At 40.4% G+C, this 20,507-nt stretch overlaps 1 protein-coding gene, 1 long non-coding RNA gene and 1 other non-coding gene across 4 annotated transcripts; 1 reads left to right on the forward strand and 2 right to left on the reverse strand.

Annotated features, from left to right (window-relative positions):
- Window positions 1-1,973: 1,973 nt before the first annotated feature.
- Window positions 1,974-20,071, forward strand: LOC5572845 (hsp90 co-chaperone Cdc37). Of its 2 annotated transcripts, XM_021850020.1 has the most exons (5): window positions 1,974-2,120; window positions 16,693-16,840; window positions 16,997-17,308; window positions 17,377-18,003; window positions 19,178-20,071. In XM_021850020.1, the coding sequence occupies exons 3-5, from the start codon at window positions 17,276-17,278 to the stop codon at window positions 19,643-19,645; spliced, it is 1,128 nt and encodes a 375-aa protein (XP_021705712.1). In that variant the 5' UTR covers window positions 1,974-2,120; window positions 16,693-16,840; window positions 16,997-17,275; the 3' UTR covers window positions 19,646-20,071. The 2 variants fall into 2 exon arrangements, with proteins under 2 accessions (XP_021705712.1, XP_001660603.1); XM_001660553.2 differs by lacking the exons at window positions 1,974-2,120; window positions 16,693-16,840 and having other exon boundaries at window positions 16,981-17,308.
- Trnaa-agc lies at window positions 4,124-4,195 on the reverse strand. The gene has a single exon. It is a non-coding gene; the product is annotated as a tRNA-Ala (tRNA).
- LOC110677946 lies at window positions 8,433-9,197 on the reverse strand. The gene is made up of 2 exons (XR_002501317.1): window positions 8,906-9,197; window positions 8,433-8,794 (listed from the first exon to the last, which is right to left on the reverse strand). It is a non-coding gene; the product is annotated as an uncharacterized LOC110677946 (long non-coding RNA).
- Window positions 20,072-20,507: the final 436 nt, after the last annotated feature.

The following is a 20,507-nucleotide window of genomic DNA, read 5'->3' on the forward strand; positions in this document are numbered from 1 at the left end:
CGAAATGAGGATATTCCAGAGGCGCGTAAGGTTTGTGCTGTTGTTATAACCGAACCGATATTCTTCGAGAAGTACTCGTCCTTGACGAAAATGAAGGGCGTCGTCGGGTATGTATTGCGTTTCATTCATAACTCGAAACCATCGAACAAGGAGACACGACGAACTGGAACGCTTTCTGCTTCTGAGTTGAACAACGCTTTGAAAAGAATAATTCGTTGTGTACAACAGACCTCCTTTGAGAATGAGTATACTGAACTTCAAAGGAACAACAGCGTAAAGGATAAAAGCAAGTTAATCGCTTTAAATCCATTCATCGATTCTGACGGACTTCTTCGAGTTGGTGGAAGACTGAAGAATGCTGAATTGCCATACAGTTCGCAGCACCCAGTTATACTCCCTGCACATAACTTTTTGGCAAAACGCATAGCATTGCAGTTACATCGGGAAAATTGCCATATAGGACCATCTGCTTTACTGAACGAAATACGATCGCAGTACTGGCCTATACAAGCTAGAAATCTCGTCAAAAAGGTATGTTCAAGCTGTACTGTGTGTGCTCGCTTTAAGGCCAGGACAGCGAAACAAATCATGGGAGATTTACCAGCCAGCCGAGTGCAGCCAGCAAGACCATTCATCAAAACCGGAGTTGATTTCGCTGGACCCATCACGATCCGTTCCAGTTTGTTGCGCAAGGCACCGAAACTTAAGGCGTACATAGCTGTGTTTGTATGTATGTCCACGAAGGCCATTCATCTTGAACTTGTTGGTGACTTGACTACGCAATCGTTTCTGGCAGCACTTCGTCGATTTGTGGGACGCCGTGGAATGGTGGCAGAATTCTTCAGTGATAATGCTACAAATTTCGTCGGAGCAAATTCTGAGCTGAGAGAGTTGAAACGAATGTTCGAGTCGAACGGTGAACATTTTTCCAAGAAACTAGCCGAAGCAGGAATTATTTGGCACTTCATACCCCCTCGGTCACCAAATTTTGGGGGTCTTTGGGAAGCAGGAGTCAAATCGGTCAAAAATTTGCTCAAGAAGACATGTGGAGCAATGGTGTTTACCTATGAGGAACTCAACACACTTCTAGTACAAATTGAATCAATCCTAAATTCAAGACCATTAGCTCCTGTCTCTGACGACATTGAGGACTTAATGCCACTAACCCCAGCGCATTTTTTGATCGGAGACCGGCTTACATCCAATGTAGAACCCAATTTGACTTCATTATCAATGAACCGTTTGACACGATGGCAAACAATTCAGCAGCTCAAGCAAAAATTTTGGAAGCGGTGGTCAAATGAATACCTTCATCATCTTCAGCAACGAACAAAATGGAAATCTTCATCGGCAGATTTAAGCACTGGAATGCTTGTGCTCTTAAAGGAGGACAATTTACCACCGGAAGGATGGGCTTTAGCGCGCATCATCAAGGTACACCCAGGAGCTGATCAACGCATAAGAGTTGTCACAGTTAAAACATCAACTGGAGAATATACACGATCAGTTTCGAAGATATGCCCCTTGCCCGATCCAGACTCAGATTGTTGAAGGCGAGCCTTCAAGGCCGGCGGTATGTTTAGAAAGAAGAAGCAGTTTGAACGGCATTCCCCTAGAAATCACCATCACCCCACATAACACACGGATAGACTGCGCAAAGGGTATAAAGTTCCCCTCACACACGGTTGGAAGCAATAACAACAACAGCAGCAGCATCGCACATCTGTCAAGCTCTACACTCACTGAGCGCCTTCCAGTGAGTGACCGAGCGCATCGCAGTGAGTGACCGTCGCCAGTCCAGCATACACATGCATCATCAATCATCATCGCCGTCATCGTCGTCATCATTTGCGCCTGGAAACAGCGGAAATGTTCTACGCGTTTCTAGAACATGTGGTGCGGGATATAAATACGCGTGATGTGCGCGGCTGAAAGTCAGTTATATTTTCAAATTCGAAAAGTGAAGTGCAAGTGATAAGTAAAGTGAAAAGTGTAAAGTGTAAGTTTAAAGTAGTGCAATAAAGTGAAGTGTTTTGAATCAGTATAACTTGCCTAGTGCTTTCTTCGCGTGCGGAAAGTGTCGTTTTCGTACACATATATCTGTTGCATGTTAACGCCCGGTAGGACATCATTTAAAAATTCAAGCTTTTTACAGTCCTGGAGTGAACGCCCTAGACTTATTTGACAGTGTCTTACGTACATCAGGTGCACCTTAATGCCCCGTATCGATTAAACATTCCAAGCTGTATTGATGCCTTGGAGCAATTTGACCTCGTCTCATATAGATCAGCTGCATCTTAACGCTGTTTGACATAAATTGAATGATTCAAGCAATATCAACGCCTGGAGTAATTTGACCTTTCTTTAAGTTGATCAGATGCATCTCAACGCCCTGTACTATCTAAAATTATAAACTGTATCAGCGCCCTGGGAGTAAATTGATCTTATCCTATATCGATCTGATGCATTTTTATGCCATCTTAACGCTTTGTATGACATCAATCGATCAAACTTTATCAACTACCTGAAGTAATTTGACTCTTTGACACATTGATCTTTGCGAGATCTGGGCGTATTTACGCTCTGTTGGAAATCAATCGAAATTTGCTAGCTGCATCAATGCCCTGCAGTGATTTGAATTTATATTATGTAATTCAGGTATATCTTAACGCCCTGTATGACATTAATAGCAATTATCAAGGTGTATTAATATCCTGGAGTAATTTGACCTTTTCTACGTAGAGCAGGTGTATCTTAGCGCCCTGAAGGGTATCAATTGGTAATTCAATGCTTTTACAACGCCTTGGATTTATTTGACCTTATCCTATGCCGATCAGGTGAAACTTAACGCCCTGTATGACATCAATCGTAAGTTTCAGCCATATTAACGCCCTGAAATAGTTGATCTTGTCTCATGTAAGTCATTTTTACGCCTCGAAGGACATCAATTGAGCAATATCAACGCCCTGTAGTAATTTGTTCTTACCCTATATAGATTAGGAACATCTCAACGCCCTGTAGGACATTAATTGAAAATTCCAAGCTTTATCAACACTCTGCAATAATTGAACCTTAGACCACATGGATGAAGTAGATCTTAACGACTTGTAAAAAATCAATAAATATTTTGAATCTGTATCAACGCCGATGCAATATAGATCAATTGTAGTTAGCGTTTATTGTATTCCAAATAATATATTTATTATACAAGTGAGTTCGTTCCGGATGAAGTATGTCAGTTTAAACCATAACAATCGTTTTTGAGCATAACAGACTAAGAGAAATATCCTAGAACATATATGGTAGAATTTATATTATTTTCGACCATTTTCCTATCAAAGTTTATCCTGAATCGCCAATTTTCGGCAGCCATACTTAGTAGGGAGCCGGATCCTATTCTTGGCTTTTTTTAGATTTATTTCGGCAGTGGGTTTTTTTTTCAAAAGCTACTGGGCTCATATTTGGCCACAATATGCGTCGTATTGAAGTGCTGCTCATTGCAAAGTTTTTAGCAATTCGACCGATAAAAACCCCCATGCCAAAGTGAATCATGGAAGTGCCCAAGTAGCTCTGCATCATATACTCTGTTTTTAGGACATCGGCACGTCCAATGATTTGTCCTCGGAAGGAAGCAAGCCCAGTCGGAATACATTCCTGATGAAAAGTTTTCCGGACTCAAGCCGGAATCGAACACACACTTCTTGACGCGATGCGACTAAATGCTTGGTAACACTAAGCATTTGGCCACGAAGCCCACAATTGTTTCATTATTTCAGCTAAAGCTGCATGGCAATATAATAATCGGGTCTCACAGGGCACATTCATATAAACCAGCTTCGTATTTTGACCTTAAATAGCTTGTTGACATTTTGTACTTATGCTCACAGTGCAATCAATAGTAATAATATAGTATTTTATATATCCTAAATCTAAATAACTATGACGAAGAATTCCTTACCTATTCCATTGAAAAAATAGTATATTTTTATCAAAACCACTTTTGAGGAACTGACACTTATATTGAGCTGTTTGGTAATCCAACCCGCATGGTTATTAAATTAATCAACTCATTACGCGTGGTAAAGATGGACAAATTATGGGTGAAATTATGAAAAAAATCCACGTGCTCGGCTGGGATTTGAACCCAGGACTCTTGTTTGCTAGACGAGCGCTTTACCAACTAAGCTACCGAGCCACTTGGTGACCCAATAACTGAGTTGGTTACAAGTTTAGAATTCAAATCCCTGAGGATTTACTAGGTCTTTTTCTCATGTATCAGTGATTTCAAAACAAATGTTCACTTTTGCAGGTACAAACACTTAATGCTTAAAACGTGAGAGGAATTGTGTTTAAAAAACGAAATATTACGCAACTAGGGTTGTCATGTCTATTACGGTTTAAAACAGCCGACGGTGTTTTTGAATAAAAAAAAACTGAAGTTCGTAAATACAAAAGTCAATTTAGACAAATTGAGATGTTAAACTGTGAAAAATAATGGAATCGTTCTGGTGGGCTTCGATCTCGTAGTTGGTAGTTAGATAACGCCAGTCTAGCATATTGGGAGACGTGGGATCGAAGCCCGCCTGAACGATTCCATTATTTTTCAAAGTTTTACATCTCGTAGACAGAAAACAGTTTTTTTTTCAAGTGAAATATATTTTACTCTCTATTATTATTTGCTTTTTACCATAAAATACATGTTATTACTTGTTCTTATTTTTTTCACGCATGCATGGCACAGCTGAAACGTCGAGTGAAGCCCATGGACCAATGCACGAGTCCACTAATTTGACGTTTGAGCGGTGCCGAATTCACTCGTTTCCATGGTCACATAAATAACACAGCACCGCTCAAACGTCAACGAGTGAACGCGTGCATTGGTCCATTGTGACCTCGGCTACTACGATTAATTGCAAATAATTGACATTTTCAGTGTGACAAAGGTGTTGTTGAATTTGATGTTTAATTATATAAAAATGCAGATTATTCTAAGTTTTTCGATTGCACTGTGAGCGTTAAAGGTAAAAAAAATGGTTGAAATCAATGTGCCCGATCATTCTATAGCCTTGTCTTCTTTTAGAATTAAAATAAATACCTTATTATGTTTTTGATTTTTTAACTTTTTACGTTCCGTCATCGTAATCATCGTCATCATCGTCATCATCGAAACTTCAAAAGCAGTTTTTCTGTTCAAATCAAAAAATATTTCGATGAAAATGTGTGCACTGTGTTCCGGTTAGAGAATAGAATACAGTGAACACATTCTCTTGTATTTTTTACTGGTTTTGAACAAAAAAAACTGCTTTTGAAAATTCCAAAATCAATTACGGATCCTGTCCCCTTAAGAGCTTTATACGGCCAGAATAATACCAGAAACATAAATGGTCATTGTTCGAAAACTTTTTCATCAATTACCTTTTTTCAATTAACTTTTGCGAAATGCCGAACATGAGATAAATTTTGTAATTTGAGATATTTAAGTGATTTATTTTTAGTCGTCAATCAGTGGAATTTGAAATATCTCCGGAACAAGTCGATCAATGCTTAAAATTAACGCATTTTATAAAAGTAGAAGAGAACTTGTAAAAAATGGTACAAAAATATCGAAAAACAAAGAAGTTATCGTAGTTCAAACAACTTTTTGTGATGAAAAATGATGCTGCTGATAGAGGATTGATTTAAAGTGAGTTTAATTTCAAGATGAATCTATGCACAAACCCCGCGAAAACTTGGCTCTGTCCTTGTCCTTGGAGAAACGTTACGTCACAAGAAAAAAGATCGAGCAGGCTTTTTATTTTGTTCGTGGGATAATTCTAAATAATTTTATATTTTTTACATATAGTTTGTAATATACATATCCAGATGCATGAAAATTAAAATTTATATTTAAAATCACTCTTGGCAGTGTCAAATTTTACACTGAATGCCAAAAGTGAAATAAGCATGTTCTAATCTAGCCCGTTAACACAAAAGACAGTGAACTCTCGAGAAGGCGCTTGTCCTGCCCTAACATGGAGGATATTCGATAATTTAGGACCTTCCATATAACATTGACACATGCATAGAAGTCGTACATGTTGTGGGGAATTTACATATCAAACTTATATTGGCTTTAGTTTGTTTGCAATTTATATTAAAGTACTTGTGATATTTGTGATTTCTACATATTAAAATATTTGTGAAATTTCTTATAAGGCGACATAATTAACGCCTTATAGAAGCACCCTCTGGGCTATTGCAACGACCCCCTCCTCACCCTCAAGAAGGGACGACTAAGAAGCTCAATTTTTACGACGACAGGGCTGTGAACAACACAACGAAGAGCTTAAGTAATCATCTAGTCCATTAAAAATTAGTTTTGAATGCTGTATATTTCTTTTTTGTTAGGTGTACGAATATGCCATTGGGTCAATTATAGACACAATCTCAATACTTTTCCATTATTCCAAAGATTTAAGCAAATGAATACAGTTTGTCATTGCCAAACAATAGATGACACCTATGACATTTGTTATTGGTAAAGTATTTCGAAGTCCATGCAGCATTTAATAGTTTTATACCAACTTGATATGAAAACAGTGCCCCGTACGAAAATGAAATTGAGTCACTGTAGAATCATAGTGATACATTTTTCGCATCGATATATGGAGTGGTTCTTGGGATTTACTTCTTGAAATGGATAGGGTGATTATGATGACGTCCCGTGCGACCTTAATGGAAATATATTCTTAAGGTGAAGATGCAACGAAGCCTAACTTCGAATTATCAAGAGCACAAAGCTGGAGAACCAAAGATCCGTTTAACCTGAAAATTTGATCGATTGGTCTCATGTTGGTGGTGACCAATTGATTAAGTTTTCAGCTTAAACTGATGATCGTTTCTCCAGATTAGTCTTCACCTTAATGCAAACCCTTAATCCAGGCTGGAATTGATAACGACTTTTTTGATGTATTGAGATAACGCAACTCAGAATAGCCTAGGTACCACTGAACCACTAAAAACCGTGAATATTGCGAAGGATACATACCGGAATCCATGCTGGATCAGCAATTGAAAAAATGAAAATGTATTCAAATGGTTACGGATTGAGCATGAGCATAGATGATCGTACAAATTACACAAGGAATCAACAGAGTAGTAGGAGCAGTACATCTTCAGTGTACAATTTCGAGAATTCCAAACATAATAGAGTCAATAACGACGCCGGCCACGTCCTTAGGTCATCGGGAAGGGAAGAATGTTAGTGTGGCATCCATTCTAACTAAAGACCGAGTATATTCATGGTTGTTTCGGGAAGGAGTACAGAAGCTACAAAATCTGAATCCACCTTGGTAAGTGATGTGATTCATGTAACCTCATTAACCTAAATCATCTATTGATTCAGATGAAGACTAACCTATGGTAACAAACTATTCAAAGATTTTGTAAATACAACAACAGACATGTGTGTTGTGTTTTCATGTTACGATTGTTAGGTAAAGACAGTAATATTTGTGATATCTATCATTATTAGAGACCAAGTATGCCTCTGCATCTCCATGATTGTCACAAGAAGAGGCTTCTTTTATTAAGAAGGATTCACATGTTACATCATACAGTTTCAATAGATAGCCCTCTATCAGTATCTAAAAAAAAATCGACACTCTTAGTATCGAAAGCATAGGTACGTTTATTTATATTTGTTATGTATAACACGACACTTGTAGTGACGAACTAATCAATGTTTTCTGGTAAATACATAAACGTAACATTGAAACAGTTGTCACAAAAAGATCTGTGTTTACATATATATCTTATTTGAAATAGAAGCATGAAACGAGCTCACCAATTGTTCATCGTTGGTAGGGCAGTTGCAAATCACTTTAATTTTTGTCACCAGCACTACCCAGCAGACGATGAACTACATAATAATTTACTTTTCCTAACGAAAAAAATCAATACAGTACAACAGGTGCTGAAAAAATCTTCATTTTGCAACTTGTTGTAAAATAGTAGTTTATGCATCAGTTTGTAGAATGATGATTATTACATCACGAGTCGTTCATTTATACAACGAGGCTTCCAGATTTGGATAATTACGACGAATGATTCAGTTCCGCAACGAGATGAGTTCAACATTTTTTTTTTTCAATTTCTTAGACGATCACTTGAGGGTATCAGAAATCATTCGCCTTTATTTTGCAATGTTTGAAAATAATTGTGTAATAATTCATTACACAACCTAAAACAATTGCGTAAAAAAGGCGTTACGTAATAGTCATTATAACACTGCGTAATTCATTTCAGACAAGTAGGCCGTTTCATGACAGATTATCGTGATAAAAAAAACGTTTATTACGATGAGAAATTGCAAAGAGAACTATTTTGGAACAGTTATTCGTTTGAAATTAAACAGTTCATTATTGAAGACAATAATTGAGATGAAGTACAGATTCTTTTAAAATGCACCTTTTATTCAGTTCAAATATTTCAACATAATTCATTCAATTTCGTAGCAACACATGATTGACTGCATTTTTGTGCAAACTATTTTACGCACTGATAAGCCTGTAGTTTCACCGACGTCGCATGAATCAACCGATTCGGTCATTGACGGCCCATATAGCCCGGTGCAATTGATGTCCAATGTCTAATGCATCGACGACGGCCCCTTCATTATTGATTTAGCACAACCGCAGATTTACCGCGGGCCCCATGTATAAGGTATGTACAAACGGCGCACTGAACAATGATCGATCGATGACGTCACATCGTCACTTGAGGCAGCTGGAAGTGGGACCCGACATCGTTATTCCTAGAATGGTTTATTACATTGCCATAACTGCCGAAGCGGATGGAACCAAGTGGTGAGTAGAACGTTTTAGGTGGGCTCAGTACAGTCATCACCGAATTCCTGCGTACTTACAACACATTTTTAGCGTGATCGTTGTTACCGTTTTTCCGTAAAAGAAGATTGACATACAGTTATCTCCCCATATCTTGGTATTCCGTATAACGATATCGAGTTTTAGAACCATAGTAATAGTTGGTTTTCATGACTACTTTGATGATCCCTTGAACCGCAGTTGTGAATTGAATTACGTTCATGAAATTTACCTAACTGGAGCTTTTAGTGTAGTGACTACTCGTGTAACTTTTCAAAAGGACCTACCTAACATTCAGAGGCTGTTTTTGTTTACTTTGTCTTTAAACAATAGCTGAGCCACATTAACCTCCGCTTTTGTCGATGTCCTTGTCATTTGATATATAGTGAAAAGGTTCACGAAAAAATAGTATATAGTCTTATAATCGAAAAAGAGCGACACTGAGATAATCTCTCAATGTTATATAGATCCTTTTAAATAGTTAGGCGAGATTTGTTAATTATTTAATCTGGTTAGCGTCAACATATCGGAATGGAGCAATAAATTTCAAACTTCCATCTGGAATGTTTATCGGTTGCCTAGTTGTGCCACTCAAATCCACAGTTGCCTGCCAACGACAATGACAACGACGGCTTCGACAAGTCAAATCAAGTGGACCCACTTCGCCGGCAAATCCCGAATGCACTTGACCATTTTTACGATCCGATTTCCATTTGCGTAATCTTCACACTTTGGCAGTAGTGAGCGAGCGCTAAGTAGGCTGTGAATTACAATTGAAACCGACAAAATGCGTCAATTTGTTCGAACCGAACACAAAACGCCGGCTGCTACGACCAACGAACGCCAACACTCTGGGATGATAAATGTGTTGAGAAGGGTGACCAGGCAAACTGTGGACTTCAAGTTTTCTTATCACCCTAGTTATGTAATGAACTGATGGGGTCGACAAAATCATCTACTTTCGTGGTGTGCGACAACGATGTGTGATCACTTCTCCAGCGTCACCTAACAGCAAAACTTTAGTTATTTCTCTGGTCACTCTAAATCCAGAACTGTCCGTCCCTTTCTCCATCAACCTCAATGCATCATACGTCAAGTGACCGTTTATGACGATGCTTTTGTGAAAAAAGTGAGCTACGTTTTAATTTTAATTTCCGATTCCGTCGATGTGTGCGGGTCTTTCAAATGCATTTTTTTATCTTAATTTAATTAATTTTTATAATCACTCCGCCGTAACACTAATTAATCAAGTTTGCACCGACCGGAGGGCTGTCTCTGCCTGGCAACCTGCACTGCGATGCCACTCAATGGTTCAACGGGCAAATCGAAGTGCGCCAAGATCGTGTGCACCGGCTTTATAGAGAAAACGGCCGGTTGGAGGCTGTGAGTTTGATCTGACGTCGAAATTATGCGCTTTATTCTCCTTCGCAATTCCCCCCAGGGGACGAAACCTCTCATTGCCCAACATGCATACCTACCTTACCGATGCACAGTGGCCGCACTCCATATAAATGTTGGTCAAATCTTCAGAAAATCCTTATTCATTGATAAAAAAATCGATTATTTCTGTTACATTTGGCTGAAGCTATGCAAAAAAGACATATTTTGAAATCATAGAAGCATAGCTTTTAAGGTACAGAGGTTTAGTACAGAGACAGAGGATGATATTCAGTCAGATCGAACAACATCCACAAAATTTGAAAAAAAAAAGTAAATACAGCTCACATAATGTAAAAAATCGATTTTTTGCTATTCAGTACTGAAGAAAGCCAGAAAAAACATCTGTGGAAGAATGTGGAACATCATTTTTTTCCTTTTGGCCAGCTTTGGAGCACTGTGCAATGGAACTTTGCTCCCCGCGCGATCACTGATCATTTAGGGTAGTTGGAACTGATTTCAGTTGCACTGCTGCACACCGGCGCGCAGTATCGTGGAGGGTAAAGAGTCGAACCTCGTGTCGAGCTCTACGAACGGCCAATCGTCATTCGCTTTGTGGGTGATGAATGTATCATTTCCAGCCATTATCTGTAACGTGAAATTAATGCAATCAAACGCAAAATCTGCCAAGTCCAAATATCATCAAGAGATCGCGCTTGGGCCCTCCTTCGATGCTGACACCTTCTAGCTTTGAAGCAAACGTCGTCGGCTAGAGAGGTATGCGCGAGATCACATAATTATGGGTTGTAAATTCTTTTTCTGCACTTCAGTAGTGCAGAGGTTGGCACTGTTTGTGCTACTGTTGTAGTGATCGCAGAATTGAGTTGTCGAGTGGATTTCTGTTTGGTGGAGGGATGAAACGTTTATGTGATATTCCATTCATATACCTAAAGCGAAATTGAAAGACGGTAGCGCACCTGAATCAGCCTGAAAAGGAATCCAGGGTGATATTATTATCTTTGATGCTCATAATGCTAATGCTATAGCATTGAGGCAAAACTAACGATTCTGGATTAACCTCTGACTCTTACACAAAAGTCAAGTCCCAACGAATGTTGGAAATACGAAATCAGTCAGTCAGTCAGTCAGTCAGTCACCTCTTCGTTTCTGCTTCACCACAATCGAGTAGGGTAAATTGGTATAATGCGCCCCAATCGGGCAATACGCCCCACTTCATTTTCAAGGGAGTGAGGCTTCTTTAACACGTAAATATGATTACATATCTTAAATATCCTCGAAAAAATGATTTTCCGTATATAAGATCTTTGGGAAGTATAAACAACCAAGAGAAATACAAAAAATATCGTATAGACATTAGACAACATGTCCGATAGGCAAGCATCGTGGTAAATGAAGCCCATCCATTACTATTGTATTTATTACAAAAAATTTTACCGGAAGACGACTGCTAATGGACCCTTTTAACGATCAACGCTCCGTCATCGTAATCATCGTCATCATCGAAGCTTCAAAAGCAGTTTTTCTGTTCAAAACTAAAAATTATTCGATAAAAATGTGTTCACTGTGTTTCGATTGGAGAATAAAATTCAGTGAACGCATTTTCCTGTCAATTTTATCGATTTTGAACGAAAAACTGCTTTTGAAAATTCCGAAATCAATGACGGATCCTGCACCCTTAAGTTTAGCAAGTGGTGAAATTCTCCTTGGAAACATTTCTACAACGCTGCGTAACTTTTTCTACGGGAGGGGCATACTGCCCGGTTTGTTTTGAAACGTCAAGATTTGATCCGTTTACAGAAAACGGCTTGTACTCTTTTTATTAGCTACTTCGCAAGAGAAAGTTGCATGTAGAGCATGAACAACTAAGAAAATAACACCTTGACACCAAAAACTAGAGAATTTAGGGTAACGGTCGCATTTTGGACCCCCTAAGGAAGTGATTTTAGTTTTTTGTCCCAATTAATCAATTGTACAGCGTAACCAAGTCAAAGAACATGCCAAAATGTAGAGAAAAACTTCCTTTACAAGATAAAAAGGCCCAAATGGTCATATAGGATCAAGAAAATGTCGAAAATAATTGAATTGTGATGTACTGCTATTCATTATTTTGGACACACCAATACATTTTGGACCCTCAAAGTCCATTTGCCAAAATATATACCCCCGGTGTTTTTTATCGTTTGGCGACAAAGTCCACGACACTGGTTGTATAATATGCTTGCCCATAGTCTAATCAATCGATTGACAATGGAAAACCGAAGAAATTCTACGCTTTTAGTCCTGAAATTTAAAAAAAGTTTTTGTTTACATTTGAAAAATTTCTGACGGCTTTAATTTCTGTGTGTAACGTGTTGTAACGGTTGTATGGATAAACCGATTAAATTTAATTAATTTCAGATAAAACAAACACATTTTCTATGTACAAACGATTGATGCAAGTACGGAATAGTCCTATATTTCTATATGGCATGCGAATTGAGTTGGTCTTTCGAATTAAACTTGGAAATTTGCAAGAAAATGGACCAGGGGGTCCAAAACATATAGGGATCCAAAATATATTGGTTACCCTACACTTCGTTAGCCTGTTAAGGATGATTCTTGGAAAGTTACCTTCATCAAGACACTTCTGCAACACCTTCCAGAACATGTCCGGATATGCCAGGATGGCAGCTTCAAGCGCTACGTTCGGTATTCCATCTGGATCAAGGGCTTTCTTAGATTTTAGTCGTTTCGTAGCTTCTACAAGCTCATCGTCAGACACTTGCCGGTCCTCAGCGATTCCATATGCGTCTTCACCGTTTGGCGGTGGTGGGCAGGACGTTGGATCTTGCTTCGGGAAGAGACCCTTCACGATCAACTTCAGCTTGTCTGGGCACATCTCAGCTGACGTCGAAGGGCCTTTGAGTTTTGCCATAACGACTCGATACGCATTACGCCACGGATTGGTGTCTGCACCTCGACACAGCTCCTTATAGCAATTAGATTTACTAAGCTTGATCTCCCGTTTCAGTGCAGTCCTAGCTTCTTGAAAAGCCGTCCTTCGCTCCCTTCTCTTCATTTACGTCCCTGCTCTCTGGCTCTGGCAGGCTTCTGAGACAAGCAGCGCAAAGCATAAAGCATGCTATTCCACCAGTGAGCTGGCCGCCGTTTGTTCCTCGGCTCCAGTTTTCGCGGCATAGTTGTGTTGCAAGCCGTTACCATCCTTTGTGTTAGCTATGGATCAATGCACGAGTTCATTAATTTGACGTTTGGGCGGTGCCGAATTCACTCGTTGCCATGGTCACGTAAATAACACGGCACCGCTCAAACGTCAACGGGTGAACTTTTGCACTGGTCCATTTGGCGTCTTCTTCTTCTTCTTCTTTCTGGCGTTACGTCCCCACTGGGACAGAGCCTGCTTCTCAGCTTAGTGTTCTTATGAGCACTTCCACAGTTATTAACTGAGAGCTTACTATGCCAATGACCATTTTTGCATGTGTATATCGTTTGGCGGGTACGAAGATACTCTATGCCCTGGGAAGTCGAGATAATTTCCAACCCGAAAAGATCCTCGACCGATGGGATTCGAACCCACGACCCTCAGCTTGGTCTTGCTGAATAGCTGCGCGTTTACCGCTACGGCTATCTTGGCGTCTTTATTCTCGTTATCGCCGTCTTGACGAAGTGTCTCAACGAATAGTTCCTTGTTGAAGGCTTTTGTCTTCCACTTCCGCTCGCTAGTAATTTCCGATTCCGTTGACCGATGCGATAGCGAATCGCGTGATGGTCACACACTCTTTGTCGACTATGCAGGACTACAAAACGTAGCGTCAATGAAATGTGCTAACGGAGTATTCGTTGCACAATTATACATCTAGCTTCGTTAAGGCTTCCTGCAGGATATATCCTCTTGCGTTGGTCACTCTGCTGCCCCACATCACAACCCAGGCATTGCAGTCTCCTGCAATTAGTATCGCCTTCCTTTCGAACAACTTGTCAGTTAGCGGATCCAATATAGTATTCCGTGATTCAGTCCGGGTATGTATGCAGCCAGTATACCATAATTAAGACCTTACTGGCATCGGTCCTGATGATGGACTAGTGCTTTAAAAGCGGCACAAAGGAGAACGAAACTGCGCCGTGATGTGATGGAAACAATTGATGGAATCGAGGGCTGGATGAGCGGAGTCAAACTGCAGATAGCTCACCACAAAACAGAGGTACTGTTAGTCAGCAACTGCAAGGCGGTTCATCAGATGGAGGTCAACGTTGGAAGGTATGCGATTGCTCCGAAGTGCGTATTGAAGCATCTGGGAGTAATAATCGAGATTGGCTGAATTTTAACAGCCACGTTGATTACGCATCCGAAAAGGCCGAGAAGGTAATTAACACAATAGGGAGAATCATGCCAAACTTAGGCGGTCCAAGCAGCAGTACGAGGCATCTGCTAACTAACGTCTCGTCACCGTCCACCGATACTGAGGTATGGAGTCTCTGCTTGAAACAAGGCACTATGATCCCTGAGGATATCGAGTGGTACCAACGAAAAGACCTGAGAAACGTACGGAAGACGGCCAGAGTCGGATCTATGGCTAGGTGGCAGCACGAGTGGGAGTGCGCGGAGAAAGGAAGATAGATCCACCGGCTCATCCTAAACCTGTCGACGTGGATGAATAGGAAGCATGGAGAGGTGAACTTCTACCTGACACAGTTCCTATCAGGTCATGGATGTTTCAGAAAGTATCTTCATAGATTCGGGCACGCAAAGTCGCCACACTGCCCAATCATCGAGGAGACAGCGCAACATGTAGTTGTTGACTGCCCAAGATACGCGAAAGTGCGTGGACCAAAATGCTCGGAAGCAGCTACGGAGACTCAAACACCGACAACATCGTGGTGAACAGAGCGATAACGCATATCATGTCGTCGCTGCAACATAAATGGTGTGAAGATCAGAGGGCTTCGAGCCGCGATCGGAGTAGGCTAGATCGTCTGTCGGAGACTAGGCCGAGTAGTTTGAGCGTCACGTAGTATCAATAGTCGGGGCACCTGTGGACGGACCGGAGCCTTCCTCCACCGGGATCGCAGGACTGATCTCGGCACCAAACCGGCCACCATTGAGTCGGAGTAGGCTAGATCCTTCACCGACGACTAGCTTAGTAGATCGCAAAACACCGTCGGGGACTAGCTGAGTAGATTGCGCAGTAGAACCGGCAAATGATCGTCGGGCGCCTGTGAATCGGTAGCTCCGTTCTTCCGGAATCGCAGGACCGATCTCGGTATCTGCCTAATCGGTTCGGGAGATCTTCCGCCGCCTGGGAAATCTTCGTCGGATTAGGAAAGATCCACCGTCGGAACGCCAGTGAACTGGGAGCCATCCTACAACCGGAATCGCTGGGACAACTTCGGCACTCTACCAGCCAAGAGCGGAGTATAATAACGCGTAACGGAACTCGAGTCGAGTAGTATCAATCATAACAAACCGTCGGTTTTGAGCTATCGGCACAGACAAACAGACGTAACACATAAAACAAATCTCGATCAAAATCATAGTCACGAGGACATGTACGCCCAATGCTAAAATTAGTGTGTTTGGCCGACGGGCCAACAGATGGCGGTAGTGTGTAAACGTCAAACGCGAACAAAAATTATGCGAGCGCTGCGGGTGGCGGATTGGCCATCTACCATATTTTTTAATCGACCGTTAAAAAGGTGGTCGATGGACAATGATGAGAGTGTGACGTCTGTTTGTCTGTGCCGTCGGGTGGCTTGCAAACCGGAAGTCACCCCTCAGCCGGAATAGGGTCCTAAAGCCCTGTCCCAATTTTAGTGCCAAACGCTTAAGTTTAGGCCAAAAAAACATGTTAACTCAATTTTTTAATGTTTTTCGTTGGTTTAAGTCTAAAAAAAATTTTCATGTTATTTAGATTTTGTCACACCCCTTGGCTTTAACTCAAAATTTGGGTGTATTTTGTTTTCCGTGTCCCTTCCGAAATGTCAGTTAGGAACAACCCCAGTGTTAAAACTAAACCCCTGTGGTGTTTTTGTCGACTAAGCGAATGTCAAACATGATCAAAAGTGTCAAGGTTCATGTATGGACCCAACTTTTCAATTAAGCCTGATTCGCTGCTGACAAGCAATTTCTAGGCCTATCTTGATGATGATGATGATGATGATGATGAAATTTCTGCAAGGAATCGATCAAGAATGCGCTTTTTTCTGATCGCAGTACGCAATTGAAAAGAACTGTCAGTTCAAATGGGAGTCGTAGAAAATTTCTGCAAGGAATCAGCGAAAAATTTCTTCAGCGATTCCTGTTCAGCAGCAAATCAGGCTTTAAAGTTTAAACATGATATAGCCGTTATTTGAACGGGAAAAAATGCTAAAGTAGTTACAGTAACATGTTCTTTCGTGTTGTTAAATAAAAACAAGATTCCATTAAAAATTTTAGGACCCAATTGGGAGCTCGACAGCTTGCTTTACAGATGCCCTGAATACATCCCTGCACTACTTATGCTTGCAAAAACTCACCACCAATGTTTTGACACACTTCTCACCACGGCGCTGCACGAAAAAAAAAACTTACACAATTTGAGTAGGTATGTTTGTATTTATTTATTTCTTCAGAAACATAAGCTTTTTATATTTGAATTATTGTCCATATAAAAATGAAAATCAAACACGTAAATCAAATTGTATTTATTTATTGTTTGGTCCTAATAAATAACTAAACTCGCCGTACGCAATCTTGCAAGATCTTCCATGGAAGCGGATGTGTACACCCCTGAGTGGTTTTATTTCAACGTGTGTGTGGTGAGGCGTTTTGTTATTTTTCTCCCCCGGCCCCGGGAAACGAAACTTCATCCGTCAACTGGCTGGTGGCTGCTGCGTGTGTTGTAACATTCTAGAAAGATTTTTACAAACAGGACAACATCTGAGCAGTTCTCTCGGCAAAATCTTGTTCGAATCGCTTGAAATCTTCGTGAAATAGTGCGTTATCGGTAGTGCAAGTCGTAGCGGAAAGTGTTCTAACCATGGTCGATTACAGCAAGTGGAAGGACATCGAGGTAAGTGGCCGGAATTTTTTGATGCTAGAAAAATACGTCATGTTTTGTTATTCTTCCGCTGTCTGCAGATTTCGGACGATGAGGATGACACTCATCCGAATATTGATACGCCTTCGTTGTTCCGCTGGCGGCACCAGGCTCGTATCGAACGAATGGAGGAACACAAACGGGAGAAGGAGAAGTTGGATGAGAAGAAACGGATTACTGAGAGGAAGTTGAAGGAAGTCCAGGAGAAGCTGAAGAAGAGCGATGGAAATTTGGACGAGCTGAAGAAGAGTATGGATGAGCTGGAAAAGGAACAGGCTAGGATGCGACTGGAGGAAGATGAGTGGAAGAAGAAGGATAAGCTTCAACCGTGGAATGTGGACACCATTAGCAAGGAAGGTTTCCAGAAGACCGTCATTAACAAGAGCGCCATCAATAGGAAGCAGGAATTGACAGAAGATCAAAAGGAAATGAACTTGAAGGAGTTCATCAAGGCAAACGAGAAGCAACTGAAACAGTACGGAATGCTGAGAAAATATGAAGATTCCAAAAAGTATTTGCGCGACAATCACAAGCTGGTTTGTGAGGATACGGCGAACTATTTGGTTATCTGGTGCATTGAGTTGGAGATGCAGGAAAAGCACGAGCTGATGGCACACGTCGCTCACCAGTGCATCTGTATGCAGTATATTTTGGACATTGCCAAACAGGTAGGCACAAAATTACTGATGGCCTGATAGTAGGGCTCTTTTTTGAGACTTGGTCACTATTTCAATGCAGGTCCCTAAAAAGTGTATTTTTGATGGAAGGTCTCTAAAGTCTCTTTTTAAGCAATATGGTATCTAAAGTCACTTTTTCCCATTTCATGCTTCCATTATATTCTGATTCAAAAGTCGAGTACCTCCGGAACAATCTTCGGAGACTACGCGACTATTCCACAGGTTCTAAAGGAATTTATACTCATATTTCTTGAAGGGAAGCTTCGTGATCTCCTTTAATAGTATTTACTCCAGAAATTGCTTTCGAAATACTTGCGAGGCTCTTCAATGAATCCCTTTAAAATTTCTTCCAGGAATTCGTTCAGAAATTCCTTTAGGAATTTCTCTAGAATTTGCTTCAGAAAACTCTTGCGCACTCTAACGCTGCTACCTCGAGTGAATCCATATTTCAGGATTTCCTTAAGATAATTTTCCATGGATTTCTTCAGTTTTTACTTTTTAAGATGTTCCAAAGGATTGCTCTAGAGTTTATGACGTTATTCGTCTAAAGCTTTTTCAGTTCCATGAAATTCTATAGTATTCCTTCATGCGTCGATGTTTTCGGTTATCATTTCAACATTTTTATGAATTCCTTTAAGTATATATTCACGCTTCCTACCTCCCCAGGGATTATTCAAAAAAAAAATATTAGGAGCTTTTATATGAATTCCTCAATTAATTCGATCTGAAATATCTCATGAAGCTTCTTCAGAAATTTCACCTAGGGATAGCTTCAGTATCCAAGTTGAAATTTCTGAAAAAAATCATAAAAAATACATAGAGCAAACTTGGCGAATATTACGAGCAATCTTAAAATAAATTCTTAGAGATGTATGGTCAGATTATCTGAGGATTCCTTATTCAAATTAGTAGGAGTGTTCAGTCTCTTTTTTTCAGCCATAAGATTGCTGAAGTTCCTCTTTTAGACACTTAGATGCCAAAAGCCCAGTTGCTGTTTTAAACTTGAACTTGGTTTTCACAGTAGAAGCATTAACCTAAGAATGCTAATGTCGCTGCTGTTCGTGTTACCAACATCAGTTTTGTGACAACTGCGCCATTAGCGTTCTACTACTAATATTTCTATTGTTTTCACATATAGCTAAAAATGTTAATTTTCCAATTTCAGTTAGACGTAGATCCCCGTGCCTGCTTGGAATCATTTTTCCAGCGCATACAAGTGGCAGAAGCGGAGTACAAAAATCAGTTCCAGGCGGAAATCGAATCGTTCAAGGAGCGCATCCGGAAGCGGGCTCAGGAGAAGCTACAGAAAGCAATCGAGGAGCAGGAGGAGGAGGAGCGAAAGGCTCGCTTGGGCCCCGGAGGTCTAGATCCAGTGGAAGTGTTCGAATCGCTTCCCGAAGTGTTGCAGAAGTGCTTCGAGACGCGCGACATCGGTATGCTTCAGGAGGCGATGAGCAAATTGCCAGAGGAAGAAGCTCGCTACCATTTGAAACGTTGCATAGATTCCGGTATGTGGGTGCCGGATGGTAACAAGGGCGTGTTAGATGTCAAGTCGGAGGATGAAACGGCCGAAGAAGGGGGTGAGAAATCGGAAGAAGTCAAGAGTGAAGAGGAGAAGAAGGATAATGAATAGTGGTCATGATGATAGCGGGGGTCGGATGATGGAAAGGCAGATATGCTTGTGAAGTAGGAACTAGGAACACTAATCTACCTTGTCAGAACAAGCTTTAATGAAAAATTGAACTTATTCTACGAATGGAGTGTGTTAAGGTAACTCTCCTTTATCGAAGAACACCCGACTGGAGTGAGTTAAAACGTCTGGAGACTCATACGAGTCGAACTACCTCATTTCAGACCTGTCTCATGTCTCTCTCTAATCGTAGAATAAGCATAAGTCATTTTCTTTTATGCTGCATTCACATCCTTAAATCTTCCGTAGAGTATATATGCTTAATCAATTTTCCTTTGTCTAAATATCAATGTAACAGTTTTATACCTGTATTCTATTCGTAAATGTTGAATAAACCACATTTTCTTGTATAATGCTTCGACACTAAAACGCGTTTTTTTTTTTGTGGTACAGAGTCCCAATATGTAAATAGAAAAACAAGGGAATGAAATTATTTGGGATTACACCAATCTTACAGGTCGGGTGGTAGGTATCTTTTTAAAGGCTTAGTCACTATTTTAATGCAAGCCTTATTCTGGTTGCCGAGGATTCAGGTGCAAGATTCTGAATGTTCCAGAGAAACTTTGAGATACTATTACGCGACAATTCCATAGGTTTCTGTTCGGAATTTCTTCTAAAATTCTAGAGAACTTCACAGTCCAGAGAACCTTTCAGGTTTTTTTTTTTGGGAGATTGCTACAACAATTCTCCCAGCGTTTTCAAATGCTTAAAGATATTTTTCAGAACATGCTCCAGGAAATCCTTGAGAACTCCAGTAATTTCTGCAGATACTACTTTGGAATTCTTCCATAGATTTTTATACTAA

Source organism: Aedes aegypti, chromosome 3 (genome assembly GCF_002204515.2).
Source record: "Aedes aegypti strain LVP_AGWG chromosome 3, AaegL5.0 Primary Assembly, whole genome shotgun sequence".
Taxonomy (NCBI): Eukaryota; Metazoa; Arthropoda; class Insecta; order Diptera; family Culicidae; genus Aedes; species Aedes aegypti.

Excerpts from the sequence above, each read along its gene's own strand:
- LOC5572845 (XM_021850020.1), top strand. The coding sequence starts at position 17,276 with ATGGTCGATTACAGCAAGTGGAAGGACATCGAG. Across the intron at positions 17,309-17,376 it reads GCAAGTGGAAGGACATCGAG|ATTTCGGACGATGAGGATGA; the intron begins GTAAGTGGCCGG and ends CGCTGTCTGCAG. Across the intron at positions 18,004-19,177 it reads TTTTGGACATTGCCAAACAG|TTAGACGTAGATCCCCGTGC; the intron begins GTAGGCACAAAA and ends TTCCAATTTCAG.